Raw genomic sequence first — 26,161 nt, 5'->3', positions numbered from 1 at the left:
GAGAATGTTGGGTAATTGGGAGCACCACTCCCGGACGCGGGAAAAAGATAAGCTACAATGATAAACTATTGTTGTTTCGTTTGGACTAGAGAAAGTATTAAGGCGCCTGGGTCCAATGAGGATTGGCTGTGTCAAGATCTAAATATATGTCAATCGGAAAGAAACATTCAGTCAAGAAGAGTCAGAATATGCGGCTTGTTGGATAGGGAGTGCGGGAGTAAAATTATGTCCCATGAATACGGAGGAATCAGGGAAAGAAAACAAAATGAAAAAGGTGGGGGGGGGCGCAGAGTCTCTCGAGCCACCACACGTAAAGGAGGGGCAGAGATAATAGAAAATGTAAAATTTATGTCCCTTACGAGAGGCTCCGATTGGAGAAGGTACAATCGGATATGTAAACGCTCCCTTAACTAGCAGTGAAGTTAGGGTCTTTAAAAAGGAAATGAAAAGTTTAATAGATGTTCCAGTTGGACTAGCCGAATAATTAGAGCAATTCCTAGGGCCTAATTTATATACCTGGGGAGAACTGATGGCAATTTTAGGAACGTTATTTTCAGGGGAAGAACGAGGTATGATTAGGAGAGCAGCTTTGTAGGAATGGGAAACGAAGCACCCAGTTGGGGAAGAAAGAGCCCCAGCAGAACAGAAATTCCCAAATGTTGACCCTCATCGGGAGAATAATGACAGAAGAGATAGGGAGTCAATGCAGGATTTACGAGAAATGGTAATATTAGGAATTAAAGAGGCGGCATCTAGATCACAAAACTTTGTTAAGGCCTTTGAAGTATGACAGGAGAAGGATGAAACCCCTTCTGCATTTCTTAAAAGGCTCTAGGAGGCCACAAGGAAGTACTCGGGAATGGATTCCGATAATCCGATAGCACAGGGACTCTTGAAGGTCTAGTTTGTAACTAAATCATGGCTGGACATACAAAAGAAATTAAAGAAATTAGATGGATGGAGTGAAAGACAGATGGAAGAACAGAAAGTGAGGCACAGAAAGTGTATGTGAAAAGGGAAGATGAGAAGCAGAAACAGAAAGTCAAAATGATGGTGGAGGCAGTAGAAGAAATAACAAAAAGGAGACTGGGATCAGGGGATAACAGGAAGGATAGGGGAGGACACAAAAGACAAAGGTTGGACACCCGGGAAAGGAGGCAACAGGCAGGGTGTTACCATTGCGGGAAAGTGGGGCATTTTAAACTGGAATGCCCGGAATTAGCACAAGAAAGGGAAGCCGTTTCCCTAATGACCTTAGATGAAGATTTAGGGGAGTCAGGGGTTCCTTCTTCCTGAGACCCACCGGGAACCCTTGATAAATTTAAAGGTGGGACCTGAAGGGGAGTAGGCAGTATTTTTGGTGGACACAGGAGCGGCACGGTCAACCCTAAGTTTTAGACCTACCGATGTTAAAATGACTAACAAGAATCTCAGGGTTTCCGGAGTAAAAGGCGAAGAATTCCTGGTGCCTATTTTTGAGCCAACCCTAATTAGAAGAAATGATGAGAAAGTGATAGGGCAATTACTATATATTCCTGACATTAGAAGTAATCTATTAGGTAGGGATTTGATTATATTGCTGGGCTTAAAAATTGGGGTGGAGAATAGTGCAGTAACTGTAACGATGGCTAAGACAACCCAAGGAAGATGGATCCTTCCGGATGGAAGGGAGTTATTAAGTAAACCAGTCATGAGAAACATCCTAACCACCTTGCACCAAGGTAGTCCTTGGGGCTCCCAAGCTATGTGTGACAGTGTTAAGGGAGTACGGATGTAAAGGGATATACACATTAGCCAATCAGGTATGAGCAGGATACCCGACTTGCCAAAAGATTAATAAGGAAGTAACGAGAGGGGGGGCCAAGAGGTGGAAGAAGCCCTGGGGTAAGACCTTTTTCAAAGAATACAGGTAGATTACACAGAATTACCCCCAGTAGGGAAACAAAAGTACTTATTAGTCCTAATGGATCACCTAACTGGGTGGGTGGAGGCTTTTCCAATGTCCTCAGCTACTTCGAAGGGAGTAATGAAAACTCTTTTAGAACATATAATTCCTCGATATGGAGTGGTGGAAAATATAGCTTCAGACCAAGGTAGCCATTTTATCTCTTAAGATCCTACAAGAAGTAATGGCGGGATTAGAAATTTCTTGAGAATTCCACACTCCTTGGCACCCGCCTTCCTCTGGACGGGTGGAACGAATGAATCAAACTTTAAAGAAGCAGTTGTCTAAGCTAGTCCTAGAGACTCGATTACCATGGACAAAATGTTTACCTATCGCATTGCTACAAGTTAGGACTGCGCCTAGACGTGATATTGGCCTCTCGCCTTATGAGATGATGTTTGGATTACCTTTCTTGGATGGAAGAGGGGAATTACCAACTGTAGAGTTCAATGATAAGTTTTTAAAGAACTATATTGTGGCGCTCAGCTCATCTTTGTCCGTCCTTAGGAAGAAGGGTCTGTTGACCCAGACACCTCCACTTGAGTTCGCCGTACATCGGATGCAACCGGGTGATTGGGTCCTGATAAGGACCTGGAAAGATACCAAACTGCACCCAAGTTGGGAGGGACTGTTCCTAACCCTCCTGACTACTGAAACAGCTGTCCGAACTGCTGAAAAAGGGTGGAGTTATCACACTCTTAAGGGCCTGGTGGACGCTCCTTCACCTCCGGCAGAATGGCAAGCTCATCCTACAGGCAACCCTCTGAAAATCAAGCTGAGCAAAAAGAATGGACTGAGATAAGAGACTATTAAGTATTGGTTTAAAAAAAAACTGTATCCCAAAACAATTGTAAGTGTTGCATGGACTCACTCCTTCCTGGTATTTAAAGGGTTAGGGAATAGACAGATAGGGTTGTGAGCTGAAATGAATGGTCAGCTTTAATGTTGGCTAGCTGCCAAGGGGGTGGGGTGGGGGGGTGGTGGTTGCGGTGGGAGGCTAGCTGCCAAGGTGGCGGGGGGAATCATTTTACCACTTTGTCAGAATTATGCTAAACTAAAGGGGCATACCAACTGTTGGGTATGCGCAGAGATCCCACACCATGGGAAATCCGGAATTCCTCTCACGATAATACCACTTACCAAAGAAGAACAATTTGACTCTGGCTCAAATGATACAACTTGGAGATTTGAAAGGGGTAATTATAACTTTGCGGGATGGTTCCCTCGGCCAGCCCCGAAAACTCTGGGTGCTATTGATGGCCTTAGAGATTTCCCCCCCCCCCCCCCACCCGAAAGGAGCAGTAAATACCACTTGTTTCTGTAATCCGAATGATACCACACCCTTCCGATTAGGAAAATCATTTTGTGTCTACACCAGCCAAGCCACTGCCATGACCATTCCCTGAATATTAAATGGGACATATTGGGTGTGTGGCTTAAAGGCCTACCCATTTATCCCCGGCGAGAAGTACGTTTGGAGTGGCGGATGTAATGGGAATGGGTGTTGGGACCATCCAGTTCAGACACCGCCTCAAAGCCAGAAAGGCTGGAGTGGCTGCTGCTACCTTACCTATGTAATTCCCCACTTGATGTTAAAGAGAGCCCCAAGAATACCTCGGAATAAACAGGGAGGAAGGCGAGTAACCCGGAAAGTAACCAAAGGAGATCGCCTCCTCTGGACTTTGATATCTATGTATGGGACCGCTCGAGCAGGAGTAGAAATACAAAAGTTGGCGGCTTCCCTGGAAGAGTTGGCCAACAATACTGCTGATGCGTTGGCCGAAACCGAATCTCAGGTAGCAGCTTTTGTCTCCGGCTGATTGATTTGTGAGTGAGTTTTGTTCCTCACATGCTTCATTGCTAGAGGGATGGAATTTAAAAATAGGGAGGTTATGCTGCAGCTGTATAGAGTTCTGGCGATGCCATACTTAGAGTACTGTGTACGGTTTTGGTTTCTTTACTTGAGGAAAGATGTACTAGCACTGGAGGAGGTGTAGAGGAGGTTCACTAGGTTGATTCTGGAGTTGAGGGTTGGTTTATGAGGAGCGATTGAGTATACTGGGACTGTACTGTTTGAAACTTACAGAAACATATAAAATTATGAAGGGAGTGGGTAAGATTGTTTCTACTGGAAGGTGAAATTAGATCTAGGGAGCATAGCCTCAAAATAAGGAGGAGTGGATTTAGGACTGAGTTGAGGAGGAACTTCCACCCAAGGGGTTGTGAATCTTTGGAATTCCCTGTCCAGAGAAGCAGTTGAGGCTACCACGTTGAATATTTTTAAGACAAAGATAGATTTTTGAACAGTAAGGGAATTAAGGGTTACGGTGAGTGGGTGGATACGTGGAGCAGAGTTCACAGAAAAATCAGCTATGATTTTATGGAATGGTGGAGCTAGCTCAAGGTGCCAGATGGGCTACTCCTGCTCCTATTTCTTATATTCTTATGTAATAGCAAGATAAGTAATATCCTGTGCATGTTATTCAATTGATGCCAAATAGACAAGTCCAGGTTTAGATTAGTTCAGCATGCTGCCTATTTAAACTGGAACTCTCCGAACAGGGGGGAGAAAAGTAATATTCTTTGCAAAATTCCAACTGGGATTATTTTACTTGCTGAAAGGTACTGAAGAGGAAAAAAATTGCATTCTCTTTGATATCGCAATTGTTTAAATAGTATGTTGTAGGTGAAGTGTATTTAGACTGACCCTTTTGAAGTGCTTTAATTCTGAGCTTCAAAGGGTTGTCTTGTTGAACATTTTTATATAATGCATCTCATTAATTTTTTTTAATGCATTAGCCAGATTGGATTTAGAATTTGTGAATTAGAATCCCTACAGTGTGGAAACAGGGCATTAAGCCTAATCAGTCCGCACCAACCCTCTGAAGAGAATACCACTCAGACCTATTCCCCTACACCTATTACTCTACCTGCATATCTTTGTGACTGTGGGAGGAAACCGGAACACCCGGAGGAACTCGTGCAGACACTGGGAGAAGGGCAACCACCTGTGGGGTTTGCACAAAGGTTGGAATTAAACCCGGTCCCTGATGCTGTGATGCAGCAGAGCTAACCACTTGAGCCAATGTGCTGTCCTGTGGTTTAGCTGCACACATTTTAATGTGCTTCTAATAAAATGAGTCTGACTTTCAGTAGAATGTAGTTGGGAGAGGTGAGTATTCATATGAAATTTCAACTGTGCAATTATGAAATACTGGAAAATTATAAAAGAATTATCATTTATGAACTGTGGTCAGAAGTCTGTTTCTAAACACAAAGCAAACAAAATTTTTAATATTATTTACTTGTAATTTTATCATTTGTTTAATTCCCTGGGTAGATAATTATGATCTCCAGCAACCAGAATATAGCTTGTTTTGTTTCTTGTTTGTATTCACCGCCTCTAGGTTCCCAGTATTGATACTGTGCTGCAGCACATTTGCAGAGTAAAATGTGGCTCCTGCATGTAGGTTATTTAATAAAATGTATCAACTTGCCAAAATGGGGATTTGCATGTTGGAACTGCAGTGATTGACCAGCATTCTGGTTCATATGTTTCTCTTGGGGTTTGAGATATGTTTTCTGTACTCTCATAGGACTCCTGATTTTCCTTCAGTTATTAATCGTGGTGGCAAGGTCAGCATTTCAGTTTCAGCATTCATAATAAGTATTGTAACTTTTTTTCTTCCCTGTAGGAAAATCTACTGATAGCTGAAGATCATAATATAAAGCTAATTGATTTTGGTCTATGTGCAAAACCAAAGGTAAGTTGTCACTACAGAAGTTTGTGTTATCCACTTTAATTTTCTGAAGCTGGCCTATTTTAATTTCAAAGTTCTGGCAACAATAAATATTCCAGAACAAACTATTCAATTGGCAGGGTTTATGGTTTGTTTATCGAAGTCCAATGGATTTTCTATGCTGATACTATCTCTGCAGTCCAGATAATGTTATTTGTGTGTAAAACCTGCTGACCAGCCTTGAGCTTGAAGGCAATTAACTTCTTTCGTACTTTGAAAAGTTTGTGTTCATGTGTTATTTGCAGCTATTGTGACCCATTGTGGTCGAAGTATTTTGAAGGCTAACCTCGATAGTATTGACAACAATAAAGATTTCTGGCTGGAAAATTTTTATTTTATTGGCCACTGGTTCAACCTAGTTGTAGAATAAGTCTGAAATATTGTCTCCTTGACAGTTCAACATAGTTTGTGAAAGTAAAAATATACTATTAATCCTGCTAGTTAATTCCTTTAATCTTCCTGCTTTACTGTTAAGTTACTTTATTTATGTTATGAACATAAGGCTTTCGCAATCTAGACAACACAAAGTACTTTGTAGCCAATTATGCACTTTTTCGAAGTGTTACTCTTTGTAATATGGAATTGGTGAAAGACAATTTGCACATAGCCAGGTCCCATACCTACAATTAATTAATTAAACAGATCATTTCTGTTTGGCATGGGTGAAAGAGTTAGCATTAGGCAGAGCACAGGGAAATGTCCCCAATTCTGGGGAAGGTGGGACCTGTTTAAGAAGGACAGGTTGCACCTGAACTGGAGGATAACCAATGTCCTGAGCAGGCGGTTTGCTAGAGCTGTTCAGGAGCGTTTAAACTAGATTGGCAGGGGTGTGGGAAGCTGCGGTATAGATCAGGTGATGGAGTAGTAGTAGTAAACAGCCAGATACAGCATGCAGAGAGTCTGTAAGAAGGGATAGGCACTTGATATGCCAAAGGTGCAGTCAGTGTGATGGGTTGATGTGTGACTATTTTAATGCAAAAAGTATCAGGCATAAGGGTGATGAGCTCAGACCATGGATCAGTACTTGGAATTATAATGTTGTGGCCATTACGGAGGCTTGGATATCACCGGGGCAGGAATAGTTGTTGGATGTTCCAGGGTTTAGATGTTTCAAAAGGAATGGAGAGGAGAGGCAAAAGAGGTGGAGGAGTATCACAGCTCCAGAAAGGGAGGTTGTCGAGGAGGGTCTGTCTAGAGTCCGTATGGGTAGAGTCAGAAACAGGAAAGGAGCAATCACGTTATTGGGAGTTTTCTACAGGACCTCCAATAGCAACAGAGGCACGAAGGAAACGATTGGGAGGCAGATTTTGGAAAGGTGAAGAAGTAACAGGGTTGTTGTCATGGGTGACACTTACTTCCCTAATATTGATTTGATTGGAACCTCCTTAATTCAAATAGTTTGGATGGAGCAGTTTTTGTCAGGTGTGTCCAGGAGGGATTCCTGATGCAATATGCAAAAAGGCCAACTAGAGGGGAGGCCATACTGGAATTGGTGCTTGGCAATGAACCATGCCTGGTGTCAGATCTCTCCAATGGAAGAGCATTTTGATGATGATGATCATCATCACAACTTTCTGACCTTTATTATACTCATGGAGAGGGATAGGGGCAGACAGTATGGGAGAGAAATTAAATGCTATTAGGCAGGAACTGGATTGCCTAAATTGGGAACAGATGTTCTCAGGGAAATGCGTGAAGAAATGTGAAGATTGTTTAGGAAACACTTGCTGATAGTGTTAGACAGGTTTCTCCCACTGAGGCAAGAAAGGGCTGATGGGTTGAAAGAGCCTTTTGGATGACAAAGGATGTGGAACATCGATTCAAGAGGAAGAAGGAAATTTACTTAAGATTAAGGAGGCAAGGATTAGACAGGGCTTTAGTGGGTTACAAGGTAGCCAAGAAGGAACTGAAGAATGGACTTCGAGCTATGAGGAGGGCATGATAAAGCTTTGGCGGGTAGGATTAAGGAAAACATAAGGTGTTCTACAGTTATGAGAAACAAGAAGATGGTCAGAGTGAGTTTAGGTCTTTCAGGGATAGTGGAGCGAACTTGTGCCTGGAGTCAGAGGAAGAATGGGAGGTCCTTTGATGAAAAGTTTGCTTCATTACTCTCTACTGAGAGGGACATTGACTTTTCTGAGGATGGCATGAAACCGATTGATATGCCAGAACAAGTTCATGTTAGAAAGGGGAATGTGCTACAAATTTTTAAAAACATAAAGATAGATCAATCCCCCTGGGCCAGACGTGATATACCCTAGGTTACTACAGGAAGTGAAGGAAGAGATTGCTGTGCCTTTGGTGATGATCTTTGTGTCCTCACTGTCCACTGGAGTAGTGACAGATGATTAGACAGCGGCAAATGTTAGTCTCTTGTTCAAGAAAAAGAATAGGGATAACCCTGGGAATTACAGACTAGTTGGTCTTGCGTCAGTGGAGGGCTAAGTATTGGAGAGGATTCTGAGGGACTGGATTTATGATTACTTGGAATACCATAGTTTGATTAGAGATAGTCAGCATGCCTTTGTGAGGAGCAGGTCATGCCTTGAACCTTATTGAATCCTTTGAGGATGTGACAAAACACATTGAAGATCGAGCACTGCATGTGGTGTCCAGCAAGGCATTTGATAAGGTTCTCCATGGTAGGTTCATTGAGAAAGTAAAAAGGCATGGGATACAGGGAAATCTTGCCATCTGGATACAGAAATGGTTGGCCCATAGACAGAAAGGGTGGTAGAGGTGGAAAGTATTCAACCTGGAAATCCGTGACCTGTGGTGTTCCACAGGGATTGGTTCCAGGACCTCTGCTCTTTGTGATTTTTATGAATGACTTGGATGAGGAAACGGGAGGGTGGGTTCAAAAGTTGGCTGATGACATGAAGGTTGGTGGAGTTGTGGATAGTGTGGAGGGCTGTTGTAGGTTGCAATGGGGCATTGACAGGATGCAGAACTGGGCTGATAAGTGGCAGATGGCGTTGAACCTGGAAAGTGTAAAGTCATTCACTTTGGAAGGTCAAATTTGAATGCAGAATAGACGGTTAAAGGTAGGATTCTTGGCAGTGTGGAGGAACAGAGGAATCTTGGGGTCCATGTCCATAGAGCCCTGAAAGTTGCCACCCAAGTTGATGGGATTATTAAAAAGGCATATGGTGTGTTGGCTTTCATTAGCAGGGGATTGAGTTTAGGAGCTGCAAGGTTATGCTGCAGCTCCCTAGAGTCCTGGTTAGGCCACACTTGGAATATTGTGCTCCGTTCTGGTTGCCTCATATAGGAAAGTTGTAGAAGTTTTAGAGGGTGCAGAGGAGATTTACCAGGATGCTGCCTGGACTTTAGGGCATGTCTTATGAAGAAAGTTTGAGGGAGCTAGGGTTTTTCTCATTGGAGCAAAGAAGGAAGAGAGATGACTTGATAGAGGTGTACAAGATCGTGAAAGGCATAGATGTAGAGTGGATAGTCGGAGACATTTTCCTATGGCTAAAAAGTCTTTCACGAGGGGGCATAATTTTAAGGTAAATGGAGGAAGGTTTAGGGGAGATATCCACTGTTGAGTCTGTCAAGGTGCTGAGATGTCTGGTGGCATTTATGGTTTATTTTTGATAATAGTAAAAAGCCTGTTCAGATGACTTATCCTAGGGTGGGTGATGTTTGAACCCAGGCTGCCGCTTTCTGTGCCAGAAGAGCCTTTGTAATTTTGTCTTAAGGTTAACCTAATGGGATTTCAGCACTTGGTGACAGTGAGAAAGAACTGATTGCAATGAAATTAGTATTTCGGAGGTAATTGAGCATTGTGCCCCTATGTGATGTCACTTGACTATGTTTGCTCCACTGTTTGCCAATCAACTGGATTAGGTTGATTGCAATTTAACCCTTTGAACACAATCAAAAAAAAATGTACTTGAAGTTTCAGTCTTCAGATCCCTGATTGAATTCAATCAGTGGTTGCCTTTATGTTGAAACCAATCACGTTTTGATTGTCTTAAAAAGATGGCATGTTGTTCAGTATCTGAAAATTTACAAGTGTAATGTTTCTCTATGGCTATTTTAAAAATAAAATGTATTAATCTTGGCATTTCAAGAACATAGAGGGGAGTCATCAGTTAGATTTTTGTGTTGCTGCTGGACTCTGGAGAGTTTGGATAAAATAATCTGTAAATTTGAAGAACAGCAACTTGGAGGTCTGCAAAAATGATCAGTGTACTCTCTAATATTAATGAATTTAGGAGAGAGAGTTGAAATAAAGTATAAAATTAGCTAAGTAACTGAACATTGCTCGAATTAAATGGTTTCCATTTGGCTTATATAGACCTAATTACAGTTTCAATTTTATCTGTTTGCAGGGTGGTTTAGATTACCCTTTAAAAACATGCTGTGGTAGCCCAGCCTATGCAGCACCTGAGCTTATCCAAGGGAAAACTTACATTGGCTCTGAGGTGAGGTATTTTCTTTGAATAGTAAATAGTAATTAATTTGTTTTAAATCTCAAATTAAGGGCTGTCTTAAGCAGGTTGCTTCCTCAGTCTGGTCCTACGCGAGAAATTGAACATGCATTTACTACTTTGAGACTCTTCAAATTTGGAATACAAGCTGACTGTGTTAATCCAATGTCTTGTTGCTGTCTATTCATCTTTTGAGCTGAATTAGAAGTCATCTATTTGGCTCATCACTCCTTTGCCTTGAAGAATTGATTTTTGTTTTTTAGTTCCATTCCATTACTCTTTCCCATATCCTTAAGAAGTGAAAGCTAATGACTTTGAATTTGTTCATGGGATGTGGATATTAATGGCTTGGTCAGAATTTATTGCCAATCCATAATTTCCCAGAGGCAATTAAGAGTATACCACAATGCAGATTTTCTTTCCTAAAGGGTATGAGTGAGCCAGGTGGGGTTTTATATTCTGCACACGATAAAATATTCTTGTCCTTTTGCTTTTTTGGATGACGTTGTTCTCTGTGGTTACTAATTCAGAGATGATTGGAAATAAGGAAAATTTATTTTCTTCATCAAAATCTCTAAATTTCAAAATCCTCTTGATAATCTTGTAACTTTTCTTTGGAACGAAGTTAGGTAGTCTTCACCATTCACCAAGCTGCTTATTTTGTGTCCTCGTCAAAATTTGATGATCTTGTCAACCTAATGTCTAGATAATTAACAAGGATCCCAACATTCGTACTGCAAATAGCCCATTTAGATCTCTCCAGAGTGTATCTGTTAAGTACAAATCTTTTTCTCTCATTTCGCCAACTTCGAAGCTGTGGAATCATATGCTTTTAATTTTATTAACAAGCCTCCAATGTAGCTGATTCTGTAACGTTCTTTTCATAATTCTGCTGTATTCTGTTATAAATGTGGACAATTAAGCTACAGGAGCAGGACGCTTTACAAACATGAGGGAGGAACTCAGCATGTTCGTGCAAAAAAAAAGACTGAAGTTATTGTAGCTGGGCTTAGCCTGAAGTGCCAAGTGGATGATTCATGTCAGTTCCCTCTTGAAGTTGGTAGCTTCTCCCATCCCAGGTTGAAGGGATTTCAATTCATTGAGTCATTACAGCCATCTGCCTTATCAAGGCTATGAAGGCCCTCTGTAAAGCAATCCAGTTAGTCCTAATGCATGTACAATTTCCTTTTGAAAGCATTGATTGTCTTTGTCTTTGCTGCCAACACTAAGCAGCGAGTCCCAAGTCTATTCCACTCGTTGAGCTTTGTGAATGGAAACTTCTTCCTCAAAATCCCTCTCTTTTTGTTTTTAACCCAAATCCTTAAATGTGTGTTTATCTAGTCCCTGTACTGTCAGCTAACAGTAATTTTTTTCTATGTCTACCTTATCCTAACCTGTTGTCTTAAAAAAATTACAGAATTTTACAGTATAAATAGGTCATTCAACCCATCACATCTGTATTGGTTCTTGAAAGAGCTAGTCCCATTCTCCAAGCTCTATCTATGTTGCTCTCTAAATTAATCATTCATCTTGTACATTCCCATCATATCTTCTTTACCCCAAAGTAGAGTCCCAACATCTCCAACCTCAACTTGAACCATTTTAGTAAATTTTCTTTAATTTCTTTTGAGGATCTCCCAGTCTCAATTGATGTCATATTTAATGGCTGTGTATATGAGATACTACAAAGGTTGTGGGCATCAACAATGCTCCAGTTGTATTAAAGACTTGTATTCCAGAGGTAGGCATCCCCTATACAACTGTTGCAATACAGCTACAACACTAGCATAAACTCATAATTGCAGAAAATTGCCCAGTTATACCCTGTCCACAAAAGGAAAGACAAATTCAATCTGGGCATTTACTACCCATTTAAACAGTTCAAAAATCAAAATGATGTTATTAGCAGTACTGCTCAGCAATACTTTGTCAGCAAAAACCTATTCACCAATGCTCCGTTTAGGTTCTGCCACAGATATCTGGCTGTGGATCACATTGCATCTTTGGTCCAAAGATGGCCAAGTGTTGAATTCCAGAGGTGAGGGCAAAGTTACACTCCTTCTCATCCAGACCGAATTTGACCAAATGTGTCTCAAGAAGACACGGTAAAATTGGTGCAAAGAAGCATTGAAGGAAACTCTCCATTGGTTGAAGTCCTGCCTAATAGAAGATGTTGATCAGTGGCTAAAATGTTTAGCCCAGGACATGGCTGTAAGAGTTCTTCAGTTTTATTCATAGTTGAACCATCTTTGGCTTCTTCACAAATAACCTATCTTTCATCATAAAGACTAAAGTAGAATGTTCCCTGATTGCACAATATTCAGTCCTATTTGTTACTCTTCAGGTAATGAAGTGGTCTCTACCAATGTCCAGGCCTCAGTGCGTGGTGGCACAGTGATTAGCACTGCTGCCTCACAGTGCCAGAGACCTGGGTTCAATTCCCGCCTCAGGCAACTGTCTTTACTGTGGAGTTTGTACTTTCTCCCCGTGTCTGCGTGGGTTTCCTCCAGGTGCTCCGGTTTTCTCCCACAGTCCAAAAATGTGCAGGTTAGGTGAATTGGCCATGCTAAATCGCCTGTAGTGTTAGGTGAAGGGGTAAATGTAAGGGAATGGGTCTGGTAGGTTGCTCTTTGGAGGGATGGTGTGGACTTGTTGGGCCGAAGGGCCTGTTTCCACACTAAGTAATCTAATCTAATTTTGCTCAATGTTTCCATTAAATCATAGCTAATTTGATCCACAACTTCTCTTTCCTGTCTTTTTTTTCCCCATAATCTTTGATTCCCTCACTGATTAAAACATCTGTCTCCGCTTTGAAGATCCTCCAATGTCCAGCCTCCACAGCTCTTTGCAGTAAAGAATTCCATAAATTCACTAACCTCCTGAAGATGTTCCTCCTCATCTGTCTTAAAATGCCAACTTTTTCTCAAGGGCAACTAGGTATGCCAGCAATGTCTATGTCCCAAGATTTAAGCACAATCACACTGGATGAACTTGGGTTTTCTTTTGTCGAATAGTTCTACAACTAACTCCTTGATATACTTGTCTTGACAATGAATTTTCAAATAGTTACATAGTTTTACTTCGGTTGAGCAAGGTTTAGAGGGATATGGGACGAGATTAGGTTAGGATATCTAGTTGGCATGGACGAGTTGGACTGTTTCTCTGCTGTATATCTACCTCTGTGTATGGTGGGGACTTGGGGCGCTACACTATATTATGATTATCATTTAAAATACTTCTAGAAATTTCTTAACTGTGATACAACTGCTTGCATCTTTTGCTTTAAATTAAGATTTATACTCTTAAGATTTATGATTTTCTTTTAACAGGCTGATATCTGGAGTATGGGAGTTCTTTTGTATGCACTTCTCTGTGGATTTCTACCATTTGATGATGATAATGTGATGACTCTGTATAAGAAAATCATGGTATGAATGTTTTCTTGTGCTATCTGTATGTATTTGCATATATATTATTTTTGTCAACATTCTCCATTCCTCCCTTTTCCTTGTGCTCTCTCCTTCCCCCACTCCCCCAATCCTGTTCACTCTCCTCCTCCCCACCCCACTGTCACGCTCTTCTTCCTCACACACTCTTCCCTCCTTTTTCTCCCTCTCTCATGTCCATAGTATTTTAGTTTGGCCAATGGAGTAGACTCAAGTTTTTGCAGCGCTTTTGTAAAGTTAAGTTGTTCAGTCACCATTTAATTTACAGTTCAGTTGATGAGGCAGAAGGATGTTGTTAGAATTTCCATTATCTTGGGTAATTTGTGTATAATGGTAAATGATTTGTACAACACCATGGGACAGAATCCCACCTTAGAAATCACATCCTGGTCAAGGCCCAAAAATTTGTGTAAGTTGTCATTTTCTTAAATAAAAATGTAAGAGTTTGGCTTGAATGAATGATTTCAGAATGTGACACTCGCAAGAAGTACTTCCTTGTCAGATTATGGAGTGCAGTTGAAGTCTTTTTTTCAGAATTTGTTAGTCTTCCTTCCTTTAGAAAAATTGAATGTGTGCTAAAAAGATGCACTTGATTTATAAACCTTTATCTTGTAAACTGAGCTGTGTTGGTCACTGTCTTATTTGGAACATAGTGTTTAAAGAACACTATATGCCAAATATATGGCCATGCCACATTCTTTCTGATATTAATTTGCCAGAATATAATTTTTATGTGGGGCCTAGCTGGACAGGAAGCCAACCTGACTTGCAGCTCTGCAATTTTCCTTTTGAGCAGTTTTAATCACATTTTCACCTCTATCCTGTTTCCCATTGATCTATCGCCCACCTGTGACAAAAATTATATATTTTGTTTATACATCAATGTATGCTTCTAACATTGTCTCTTATGTTTCTAAGTAATTAAACATAGAAAAAGTGTAGGCCACTTGGCTCTTTTGAGCTTGCTCACCATTTCTTATGTCAGTCCTATCATCCCATGAATCTGTCTGGTAAACCTTTATTGCACTTCCTCCGTAGCCAGCACATTCATCCTCCGATAAGAAGACCAAAAATTGAGCCCAATACTCCTAGCTGTGGTCTCACCAAGATCCTGTAAAATTATGGCAAGACCGCTTCTGTACACAAATCCTCTCACTAAGAATGCTAACATGCCATTTGTTGCTTTAATTGCCTGCTGCACCTGTATCCTTATTTCAGCGACTGGTATACAAGGACACCCATCCCTTGTTGCACATTCCCACCTCTTAATTTACAGTCATTCAGATAATCTGGCTTCTTGTTTTTCTACCAAATGGGATAACCTTATTTATCTGCATTATGCTTCACTTGCCATCTGAGTCAACTTGTCCAAAACACACTGAAAATCTCTGCATCCTCTCTCAGCTCACCCTCCCAGCCAGATTTGTCATCTACAAACTGAGATATTACATTTGGTTCCCTCATCTTAAAATAGGTTGTGAATCTAAGCACTAATCGCTGCAGTACCATGTTGGTCACTAGCTGCCACTCAGAAAACAACTTCTTTATGCCTACTCTTTATTTCCTGTTTGCCAGCCTCTTCTCTACCAGTACAATACCCCCAATTGCATGCACTTAAATTTTACATGCTGAATGTAATTACATTTTGTGAAGCATGAAATGAGAAGAACTGAATGACCAATGTTGCTGGTTGATTTTTACTTCTACTGTAATTTGAAGCTGCTATTTGTTGAGAGAGACTCTATTTTATAAAAATTTTAACTTTTTTTCTCTTCCCCCCCCCCCCCCCCCCACAGAGAGGAAAATATAATGTACCTAAATGGCTCTCACCGACAAGTGTTCTCGTTTTGAATCAAATGTTGCAGGTAGAATTCCCTTGTATCAGTTACTTTTGAATCGATTTTATTTTGGAATTGATTTTTAAAAATTGAGTCTTAAAACATTTGTCTCCAAAGATCTGAAAAATTGATCAATGTACAAAGTTATTTGCTGTGTATTTTTTGTTGGTGTAGCTGTGCAAAAATAATGACCACTGAGTCAGCTAGCACCATATCATAAAATGTGTTCGCTAAGAAAAGTACAATGGAATGTCATTTGTGAACTTCACGTTTAAGAATACATATATAACCCAAATAGAAGACAATTTTTTTTTCAGTTTGAGAGTCTTTGTTTTGTGGAATTCTCTTCTCCAGAGAATAACCGAGGCAAGGTGATTTAATCTAAGGTTAGATATCTAACATTCAAAGACTGGGTTCAAGAGATTTTACTACTAAACTTCAAGTGCTGATCAGCTTTTTGTTTTTGATACTTGTTAATACAAAATCTAATTTTTTCATAGTCAGTAACTGTGTCATTACTTCCCTGACCTCAAGCTGATTACAATTATCAATCAAGCATAAGAACTGGTATTAGATTATCCATTTTCTTTTCAGTGACTGTGTTGGAAATTGGACAGTAGGATTGTGTTTGTCAACAAAGAAGGTCTCCATAGTGTATTAGGTCAGTCTCTATTTGAATTGCCTTATTTGTAGGTGACATTTAATTTCTTATTTCTTTAAATACCCTATTTGCAAGGGTACTACCCAATTATTAATGTTATTGAGAGGGTATTATACATTGTGCATTGGGTCTGAACAGCGCCTGGGAGCTTGAATACAAGGACATCAATTGGAAATTTTAAATTCCATATACACTCCTGGAAAAATGGGTATCAAATGCATTTTATCTGAGTGCCTTTCAAAGATGCTTTGACATATTCTGAGTGAACTTCTGGTCTTGTAGATCCAAACATTTTTAAGGAGTGTGATGGTGCATATTCTCTTTAAGAATTGGATTAAAGTGCAACTTGAGTGCTTCCACTTTTATTTCCTGATTTTTGAATCTTCAACAATCTTAGAAAATAGTGAAATTACTTTTTTTGTGAATGATGAAATGATCCATAAGGATTTTCTTTAGCATGTTTTGATGTTTGTATTGAATAACTTGGAAATGTTTTGGTTATATTGTGTTCTATGTAATTTATTTGATCTGTGATCTTTTCTCCATTGGCATATGTTGGGTGATTTTCACCTCAGCCTTAAAAATAAACTACCAAGGCAGTAAAACTTGTCCAATATTGTGCTAATCATCTGTACTTCTGAGAATCATCACGTAACCAGGATTTCCACTTCTTAACGATTCTTTTCTGAAGGGAAGTTCATATTATTATATAAGCAGTATCTGAAAGATTGATAGGCAATGTACATTTTAATGGCTTATACTTGCATACAGGTCCATATACTAGAAGTGCTTGATTGAAGGTGCAGGATATCAAGTTCTAAGAAAATTTATTTGACCTACTCAATTTCAGAATCCTCAACCATCAATGATTTCTTATGTTGGGCACAGTGTTTATTGTGCAACATTATGTTGAGTGTCATAGGGTTCAATCAGCCCTTCCAGATAAAGGACATTTGCCCAAAATGCCAAGTTTCCTACTCCTCCGATGCTGCCTGACCTGCTGTGCTTTTCCAGCATCATGCTCTTAACTGTAGGGTTCAATCAGTGTCATATAGCAGAAAGGTGGAAAGTAGTGTTTGACTTGCCGTGAGGAAGGTCTACTTATGGTTCAGCCAGCATTTGACAAAAGATATGCTGAATTGGTGTTAAAACTTGGAATGTTTCAAATGCATTGTTTGAAACTGGCAAGCTGCCTGGGACTTTACTGTTTTTCTGGGGGATTAGCTTAAAGATGGGTTTTTTTAAAAATCCTAGTTTATAAAGAGCAAAACGTTTGGCAAGATGGTACTAAACTTGAGCAAAGTGCAAGTCTCCTATCCTTTCCTCACTCTTGATTTTCTGCATCAAATATGTTATTGGACTCAACAGGTCTTGCAACATCTATAAAGGGACAAACTGAGTTTCAGACGTTTCATCAAAAATCTGATGTTCTTATTTGTCTAGAATATTTACTCTGCCATTAATAAAGCTTGGGGAAAATATCACTCTTGGAAATACATGTAGGATTCAGATGACCAACTAGAATCGTCTGTAAGTTCAGGAGTATACTGTGATGATTGAAACACTCCAATAATCCATAACTTTTTGTACAGTTACGACAATTCACTTGATTTTCAGCAATGTTTACATCAGAGTTGCCCAATCCTGCTGAGAGAATGAATGATCAGACATATGAAAACGGTTCATCTATGGTTCAACTATGATAGTCTTGAGATTGAATAACCCATCAAAAATGAAAGACCAGCTAGTAATTCAGGGTTCACCCCAGTTAATTTGCCTGGTGGATTGTTCTGAAGTGAATATGTTCCTACTGGCATTGTTGGTGCACCTATTTGAAATGAACTTGTGGTTTAACAATGCAGCTTCTCAGGGGCACATAGGGATGGGCAATAAGTGCTTGCCCAACCAGCGATGTCCATATCCCTGAGAATGAATAAAGGACATTTGGATTCGATTCTTGAGTAATGCCAGAACCTTCTGAACATAAGAATTGTTGAGTTGTTCTCTAGCCCTAGTCGCTCTGATATTAATGTTGCAGCTGTGTCTGCTCATTAGAACAGAATGGTACAGCACAGGAACAGGCCCTTTGACTAAGACACATGCTACCTTTTTAAACTAAAAACCTGTTGTCTCTATGTAGTCCGGATCCCTTTGTTCCTCACTTAGTCATATATCTGTCAATCTGCCTCTTAAATGTTAATATTGTGTCTGCCTCAACCGCTTCATCTGGCAGTGCATTCCAGACGCTTGCTAGCCTCTGTTTTTATATTTTTTTTAAAAACTTGCATCGCACATCTCCTTTAAACTTCTCCCCTTTTACTTTAAATGTTTGCCCCCTTGTAATTGACATTTCCCTCCTGGGTAAAAGACTTTGACTATCCATTCTATCAATGTTTTCATAATTTGGTAAACTTCTATCAGGTTGCTGCCTCATCTTTCAAAGTTCAACTGAAAAGAAGTCAAATTTATTCCATCTCTCCTCTTATCTAATGCCCTTTAAACGAGGCAACATCCCGATGAACCGCTTCTGTACACTCTCCAAAGCCTCGACATCCTCCTTGTAATGTGGCACCAGAACTGTACTCGATATTCCAAATGTAGCTTAATTAAAAGTTCTATACAGCTTCAACAAAGCTTGCCAATTTTTACGCTGTACACTGACAGGTGAAGACAAGCATACTACATGCTGTCTTGACCACCGTACCCACTTGTATTGTCACTTTCAGGGAACTGTCGATCTGTATGCCTATATCCCTCTAGGTGTTTGTTGGTGCTACTAAGAGTTGTGCTATTTACTGTGTACTTCCGTCCTGCATTCAATCTTCCAAAATCCATTCACCTTGCATATCTTTGGATTAAACTCCACCTGCTATGTCTCCAGCCTATCTATATTCTGCTGTATCCTCTGGCAATCTTTCTCATTATCCACAGTTTCCCCAATCTTTGTGGTGTCTGCAAATTTACTAATCAGGCCATCTACATTCTCCTCCAAATCGTGTATATATTGCAAACAGGATGCCAGCACTGATCCCTGTAGAACAACACTGGTCACAGATTTCCAGTCACGAAAACATCCTTCCACAGCTACTCTGTCTTCTGTGAGTAAGCCAGTTCTGCATCCATCTTACTAGTTCACTGTGACCTCCCCTTTTGTATAAGCCTGCCACAAGGGACCTTATCAAAGGCCAAACTAAAGTCCATATCCAATGACTACTGCCCTGTCCTCATCAGTCATCTTTGACACTTCCTCAAAAAACTGAATTAAGTTTGAGAGACATGACCATTCCCACACACTGCCATGCTGCCTATCACTAATAAGTCCATATTTTTCCAAATGAGTAAATGCTATCCCTAAGAATCTTCTTCAATGATTTCCTTACCACTTACTTAAGGCTCACCAGCCTGTTTATTTTCCCAGAGTATCCCTGTTGCGCTCTCTTTAAATAAAGGAATAATGTTAGCTATTCAGTCCTCTAAGAGCTCTCCTGTGACTAAAGGGGATACAAAGATTTCGTACAAGGATCCTGCAATTTCCTCACCTGCCTCCCTGAGCATTCTGGGGATCATTCTAGTAGTTATGCTAACTAAATAAGATGATCCTTGGGGTAACTGCTTGAAACTAATTAATGATTGAACAATCGACAAGATTCAGTCACACATTAAATCAAACATGACAATTGAACATTTGCTAAATTTCCAACAACTAGACAATAAGTTACAACTTAGCATCAATAGAATATTGTTTGAAATGTTTAATGCAGTTAAATATTTTTCGTTAGCCCGTCAACATTTACAATTGTTCATTTAATCAATTTATAAGAAATTTGAGTATATAATATATATTGAATAAAATATTGAAAATTGTGATAAGCTTGAATTTATATTAAAACCTTCTTTGAAGCTTCTCAACAGTTCACACAGTGAACTGCTGTTGGAATCGAGATTTATGCAAATATAACACCAGCTATTCCAACTGACAAACGCACATTTTAGGAGGAACTATTCTTTAAGATCATCTTAAATTTGAGTGTTCAATGGTTATCATTGTATTGGAGCATAAATACTGCCACTAGTTTAGACCTTAAAGATGTGCTGTTTGATTTAATTTGCATTTTTAACAAATTAATTTGCATAACCATTCTCATTCCTTCCAACAGGTGGATCCAAAGAAGCGCATTACAGTTAAACATCTTCTAAGCCACCCTTGGCTAATACAAGATTACAGCTGCCCAGTTGACTGGCACACTAAATATCCAGTGAGTGGTTTAAAGTTAAATGTGGTCCTTTTTATTGTGTTAAAGCTACTAATCCCTGCTAAGAGTTTGAGCTAAGTTTAATGGTTATTACTGGGTACTACCTAGGATTTAGTTAATTTTGCTTAAACTTTCTGCTACAAATCAAAATGTGACCAATCTTAGTTGGTCAGTGTTTATACTTATAGTGTTAGACTTGGGAAATACTTTATTTTTCTGAAGCCTTGCTTGACTAGTATGAAATTTTCCAAAAGCAGAAATACATCCATCATTATGAATTCATTTATTGACAGTTGAGTGCGTGCCAAGAGCTAACCTTTCCTCAAAAAAGTGCATCATTTTAATATTGAAGAAATGTTTGTGCTTTTGATAAAAAGTTATTTAACTATCACAAGCTGGGCACCAATATTTTGCAGATTTCATTTCCCAGATTAATGAAGGTTACCTGTTTCTGCCACTTGAAGGAGCACTTGTCATTTCAAAAACTAATGGATGCAACCTGCTTGTAAACTAACAACTGGAATATTTCACTTGCTTTAAGCTGTTCATTTCCCTTGCTTTTATTTCAAAGATCTACTGATCTTTTGAGGGCAGGTAAAAGGAATGAGATTTATAAATTATGGTATCATTTTGTCATTTAACAACATTATTGTGCTTACAGGATTACAAGTAGTATTTCATTTAGTTCTGCTATTTATAGCTTAAATAATTGTGCCTGAATTTCAAGGATTTTTTTTCCCTTCCTCCTCTTGAACTGAGCTGTTTTTGCATATTTAGAGTACTGAAGTTTCTGTGAAGTAAGCCAAAACTAGTAAGGAGTATGTCTTTATAGATTTACCAATGAACAAACATATATTCAAAAGTAGATGTTTATTACCCTTCTAATATTTAAGGCAATCGTGGCTGACCTGGAAACCACGTTTGTACAATCTGAACTTGAGTGAATATTTCACTTATTAAGTGAGTAATAGATATGATAGAGTTCAACATAGTACTTGAAAGGTTTACATTCAAAACAACTGCTTAGATTCTGGATTTGGATAAGTTTAACTTTATAATGGTATGAGACAGAGGCTGTAAACTGAGCAAATCTGGTAATGGGTAAAATAACATATCAGGAAATCTGCTTTTTTAAAAAAAACAGAACCAATTTATAGATTGGAAATGCTTACTCGCCAACAAAAAGTGCCATGAATAGATGAAGTATTAAAAGGTAAAAGCAAACATTTTTAAAAATTCAAAAAATGTAGATCCCGAAAAGATACAATAGATAGTTAAAAGGTATCAAAACAGATAACTGCTATAGAGAGTATGAAAAACTTCCAAAGGATATTGAAATTTAAAAACCACTTTTTTATAGTTTGATTAGTAAGAGAAGGATGGCCCAGAAGCATGATGATGATTCACTAGCAAAAGCAAGGAAGTGATAGTGTGCTGAAAAATTACTTGCTTCAGCATTTTCCTAACAGATGAGATTAGTATGCCAGACATCCCAAGGAAATTTAACATTAAATCAAGGTCAGGAACTCTGCAAATAATAAACTAAAATAACTAAAGAGACATGAATCCCAAAACCAGATGCTTTCCATTCCAGAGTTTAAGGGTGCAGATGAGAACATTGTAGATGCCTGAACAAAATCTTCCAAAGTTCTCTTTTCTTCATTTAGGCATTTGCCTTTTAGATTGGCAAATTGTACATATTGTTCTATTATAAGCAAGTTAGCTTAACATTTGTTGGGAAATTGCTAATATCTATAATCGAGTGATTGAACACCATGAAAATTTTCAGCTGATCAAAATAGAACCAGTATCAATTTGAAAAGGTAAAGTCATGTTTGATGACTTGCAACGGTGGCAATAGTGGTGTACAGGAGAATTTCTATGATTTTTTTTATTGCACTTTGATACAACATTTGGTAAAGTCGCTTATAAAAGAATCTGTTACTAAAGCAGCTCATTTATTGGTTAAGAAATTGACTGAGTGTTATGACACAGGGTAAACACTCCTGCTTAATTTAAACCAGCAACACAGAAAAGATTTATTCCGTGCAGTAATCTAATAAAATTCGAGGGACCAAGAACTATTTAAAGTGAAAATTAACAACTTTATTTCTTAGTGTAACAGAGAATAATTAACTAACAACTATTTACAACTCCTTCCTCTTACCTATCTTTTACCTTCCTCTTCTACAATACTAGTCCGATTAAAACCCCCCGATTTAAGATTTACCAAAATTTCAAGTTTTCAAAAGCAGCCAGATGTCAAATCTTCTCTTCGTATCTTCCTCAGTCATCTTTTCTTCTTCTTAGGGATTTCTGTTTCACAGGTCCCTGATCGATAAAGGTACCTTGAGAGCTATTTTTCAGGCAGTCTCTACATGCTGGCTCGGCAGCTCTCCTTCCAACTGTTCAATTTTCCCCGGTCTTATACTACAAAGCATCAGATTGTCATTGGCTTTTAAGATTTGTCAATATACTAAATCCAATCTTGACTGGAGTTTGGTATTTCTTTTGGGGGGGGTATAATTTAAACTGGCCTAATTCAAATCTACTTTTGTCTCTAGGCAACCAGCTACCCTAGCTATTGAACCACCTGTTACATTATATATTATTCAAAACACTTGGTGTTGTCAGATAGCTCTGCTAGCTTTTAACTTTGTTAAAGGTACAGTACACCCACATCTTCGTAACAGGAGGCAGTAAGAGTAACGGGCAATGACACTAATTCTCTCAATGTGACTAGTGAAGTTGTGGAAGGATCTCTGCTTGGAACTGAATTAGTCATTCTATTTGTTATTGACTTGAATGTTGGAGTAGAGATTCACATCCAAATTTGCCAATCATACAAATACAAAGGAACCTTGATTATCCGAATGAGATGGGCGGGTAATATTTCATTCAGATAATTGACTGTTTGGTTAATTGATTCAATGCCTCTCCTCTGGAGCTCAGAGTTTTCTGAAGTTTCCTTTTTCCTCGCTCTGCCTGCCTTGCTTCCTCTATCTGTCTCGGGGTTTGTTTCTGAGCAGACACACACTTGTGTGTAAGGGACCTGCAGAATTGCTGATCTCTTTTTCTCCCCCTCCCCCCACATCAGTTCAATGGGATTGACATAGTGAGCACTTGCTAAGTCCGCTCCCCGTTCAGGAGACTAGGCAGCGGCACACTGCATGTGAGCCCCCGGCAACGCCCCACCTGGAGGCTGGACTGGACACCAACAGCAAGACTGCTGCTGCCTTTTTTTTGGGGGGGGTGGGCGTTGGTCTCAAAATAGCGTGAGCACTTTTTTTCACTGCAATGTTTTGGCAAGTTCCATCAAAAGATGTGATCAGTGTTGGAACTGCCTCTTTGATGTAATGTTTCTATTGGGACCTTGAGGTCATCTTCGGATAATCTGAAATTCGGATAATTGATATTTGGATAATCGAGGTTCCTCTATGTATTGACATCATAAACAATGAGGAGAAAGTGAGCACTGCAGATGCTGGAGATCAGAGTAGAGTGTGAGATGCTGGAAAAGTACGGCAGGTCAGGCAGCATCTGAGGTGCAGGAGAATTGACGTTTTGGGCATAAGCCCTTCAACATCGATTCTCCTGCTCCTCGGATGCTGCCTGATTTGCTGTGCTTTTCCAGCACCACATTCTATTCTCCAAACATAAACAATGATGCACAAATTGCAAATCTTTAGTAGCTTCACCCAACCAATGATAAATGGATTTCTATGTAAGCAAATATAATGTCGGCCTGGCAACATATTGTAGAGAGAAAGCAGAGTTAACATTTTCTGGTCCAGTGACCCCTCTTCAGAACTGGAACTGTTCTGAAGGGTCACTGAACCTGAAACGTTAACTCTGCTTTCTCTTGACAGGTGCTGCCTCACCACTGTTTTTCCAGTAGTTTCTGTCCTTATGATTTCAAGCATCAACAGTTGTTGGGCTTTTTATATTTTTAAAGCAAATTATAGTGTTCAATAGACAATAGGTGCAGGAGTAGGCCATTCTGCCCTTCGAGCCTGCACCACCATTCAATATGATCATGGCTGATCATCCTTAATCAGTATCCTGTTCCTGCCTTCTCTCCTTAACCCTTGATTCCACTATCCTTGAGAGCTCTATCCAACTCTTTTTTTTTTGTTTAAATGAATTCAGAGACTGGGGCAGAGCATTCCACACAGCCACCACTCTCTGGGTGTAGAAGTTTCTCCTCATCTCTGTCCTAAATGGTCTACTCCATATTTTTAAGCTGTGTCCTCTGGTTTGGCACTCACCCATCAACGGAAACATGTTTCCTGCCTCCAGAGTGTCCAATCCTTTAATAATCTTGTATGTCTCAATCAGATCCCCTCTCAGCCTTCTAAACTCAAGGGTAAACAAGCCCAGTTGCTCCAGTCTTTCAGTGTAAGGTAATCCCGCCATTCCATGAATTGACCTTGTGAACCTACGCTGCACTCCCTCAATAGCCAGAATGTCTTTCCTCAAATTTGGAGACCAGAACTGCACACAGTACTCCAGGTGTGGTTTCACTAGGGCCCTGTACAGCTGCAGAAGAACATCTTCACTTCTATACTCAATCCCTCTTGTTATGAAGGCCAGCATGCTATGAGCTGCCTTCACTACCTGCTGTACCTGCATGCTTGCCTTCATTGACTGGTGCACAATAACACCCAGATCTCTTTGTACTGCCCCTTTACCTAAATTGATTCCATTTAGGTAGTAATCTGCCTTCCTGTTCTTGCCACCAAAGTGGATAACCATACATTTTACCCACAATAAACTGCATCTGCCATGCATCTGACCACTCACCTAACCTGTCCAGGTCACCCTGTAATCTCCTAACATCCTCCTCACATTTCACCCTGCCACCCAGCTTAGTATCATCAGCAAACTTGCTAATGTTATTACTAATACCATCTTCTATATCATTAATATATATTGTAAAAAGCTGCAGTCCCAGCACTGATCCCGCAGTACCCCACTGGTCACTGCCTGCCATTCCGAAATGGAGCAGTTTACCACTACTCTTTGTTTCCTGTCAGCCAACCAACTTTCAATCCAAGTTAGTACTTTGCCCTCAATACCATGTGCCCTAATTTTGCTCACTAACCTCCTATGTGGGACTTTATCAAAAGCTTTCTGAAAGTCCAGGTACACTACATGTCCTGGATCTCCCTTGTCCATCTTCAGAGTGACATCCTCAAAAAATTCCAGAAGATTAGTCAAGCATGATTTCCCCTTCATAAGTCCATGCTGACTCTGACCTATCCTGTTACTACTATCCAGATGTGTCGTAATTTCATCCTTTATAATAGACTCCAGCATCTTTCCCACTACTGAGGTCAGACTAACTGGTCTATGATTTCCTGCTTTCTCTCTCCCACCTTTCTTAAAAAGTGCTACAACATTAGCCACCCTCCAATCCACAGGAACTGATCCCGAATCTAACGAACTCTGGAACATAATCACCAACGCATCCACGGTTTCTCGAGCCACCTCCTTCAGTACCCTGGGATGTATACCATCAGGCCCCGGGGACTTATCAACCTTCAGACCTAACAATCTCTCCAACACCAATTCCTGGCAAATATAAATTCCCTTCAGTTCAGGTCCTTCAGCCACTGTTACCTCAGGGAGATTGCTTGTGTCTACCCCAGTGAACACAGATCTGAAGTAACAATTCAATTCTTCTGCCATTTCTTTGTTTCCTGTAATATACTCCCCTGTTTCTGTCTTCAAGGGCCCAATTTTAGTCTAAGCCATTTTTTTTTTTGCCTTTCACATACCT

The 26,161-nt window shown here is 39.8% G+C and overlaps 1 protein-coding gene across 4 annotated transcripts in view; it reads left to right on the top strand.

Annotated features, from left to right (window-relative positions):
• The window catches only part of melk (maternal embryonic leucine zipper kinase), an 84,875-nt gene that overhangs the window by 18,462 nt on the left and 40,252 nt on the right, over positions 1-26,161 (top strand). For all 4 annotated transcript variants that reach the window (XM_072589723.1, XM_072589693.1, XM_072589703.1 and 1 more), the window contains 5 exons: positions 5,641-5,709; positions 10,083-10,175; positions 13,511-13,609; positions 15,424-15,492; positions 20,284-20,382. In XM_072589723.1, the coding sequence (XP_072445824.1) occupies positions 5,641-5,709; positions 10,083-10,175; positions 13,511-13,609; positions 15,424-15,492; positions 20,284-20,382 (429 nt within the window). The remainder of the gene's footprint in view (positions 1-5,640; positions 5,710-10,082; positions 10,176-13,510; positions 13,610-15,423; positions 15,493-20,283; positions 20,383-26,161) is intronic.

Source organism: Chiloscyllium punctatum, chromosome 2, assembly GCF_047496795.1.
Source record: "Chiloscyllium punctatum isolate Juve2018m chromosome 2, sChiPun1.3, whole genome shotgun sequence".
Classification (NCBI taxonomy): domain Eukaryota; kingdom Metazoa; phylum Chordata; class Chondrichthyes; order Orectolobiformes; family Hemiscylliidae; genus Chiloscyllium; species Chiloscyllium punctatum.
The sequence above is the reverse complement of the archived record's forward strand: the minus strand, read 5'-3'. Positions and strand labels throughout refer to the sequence as shown.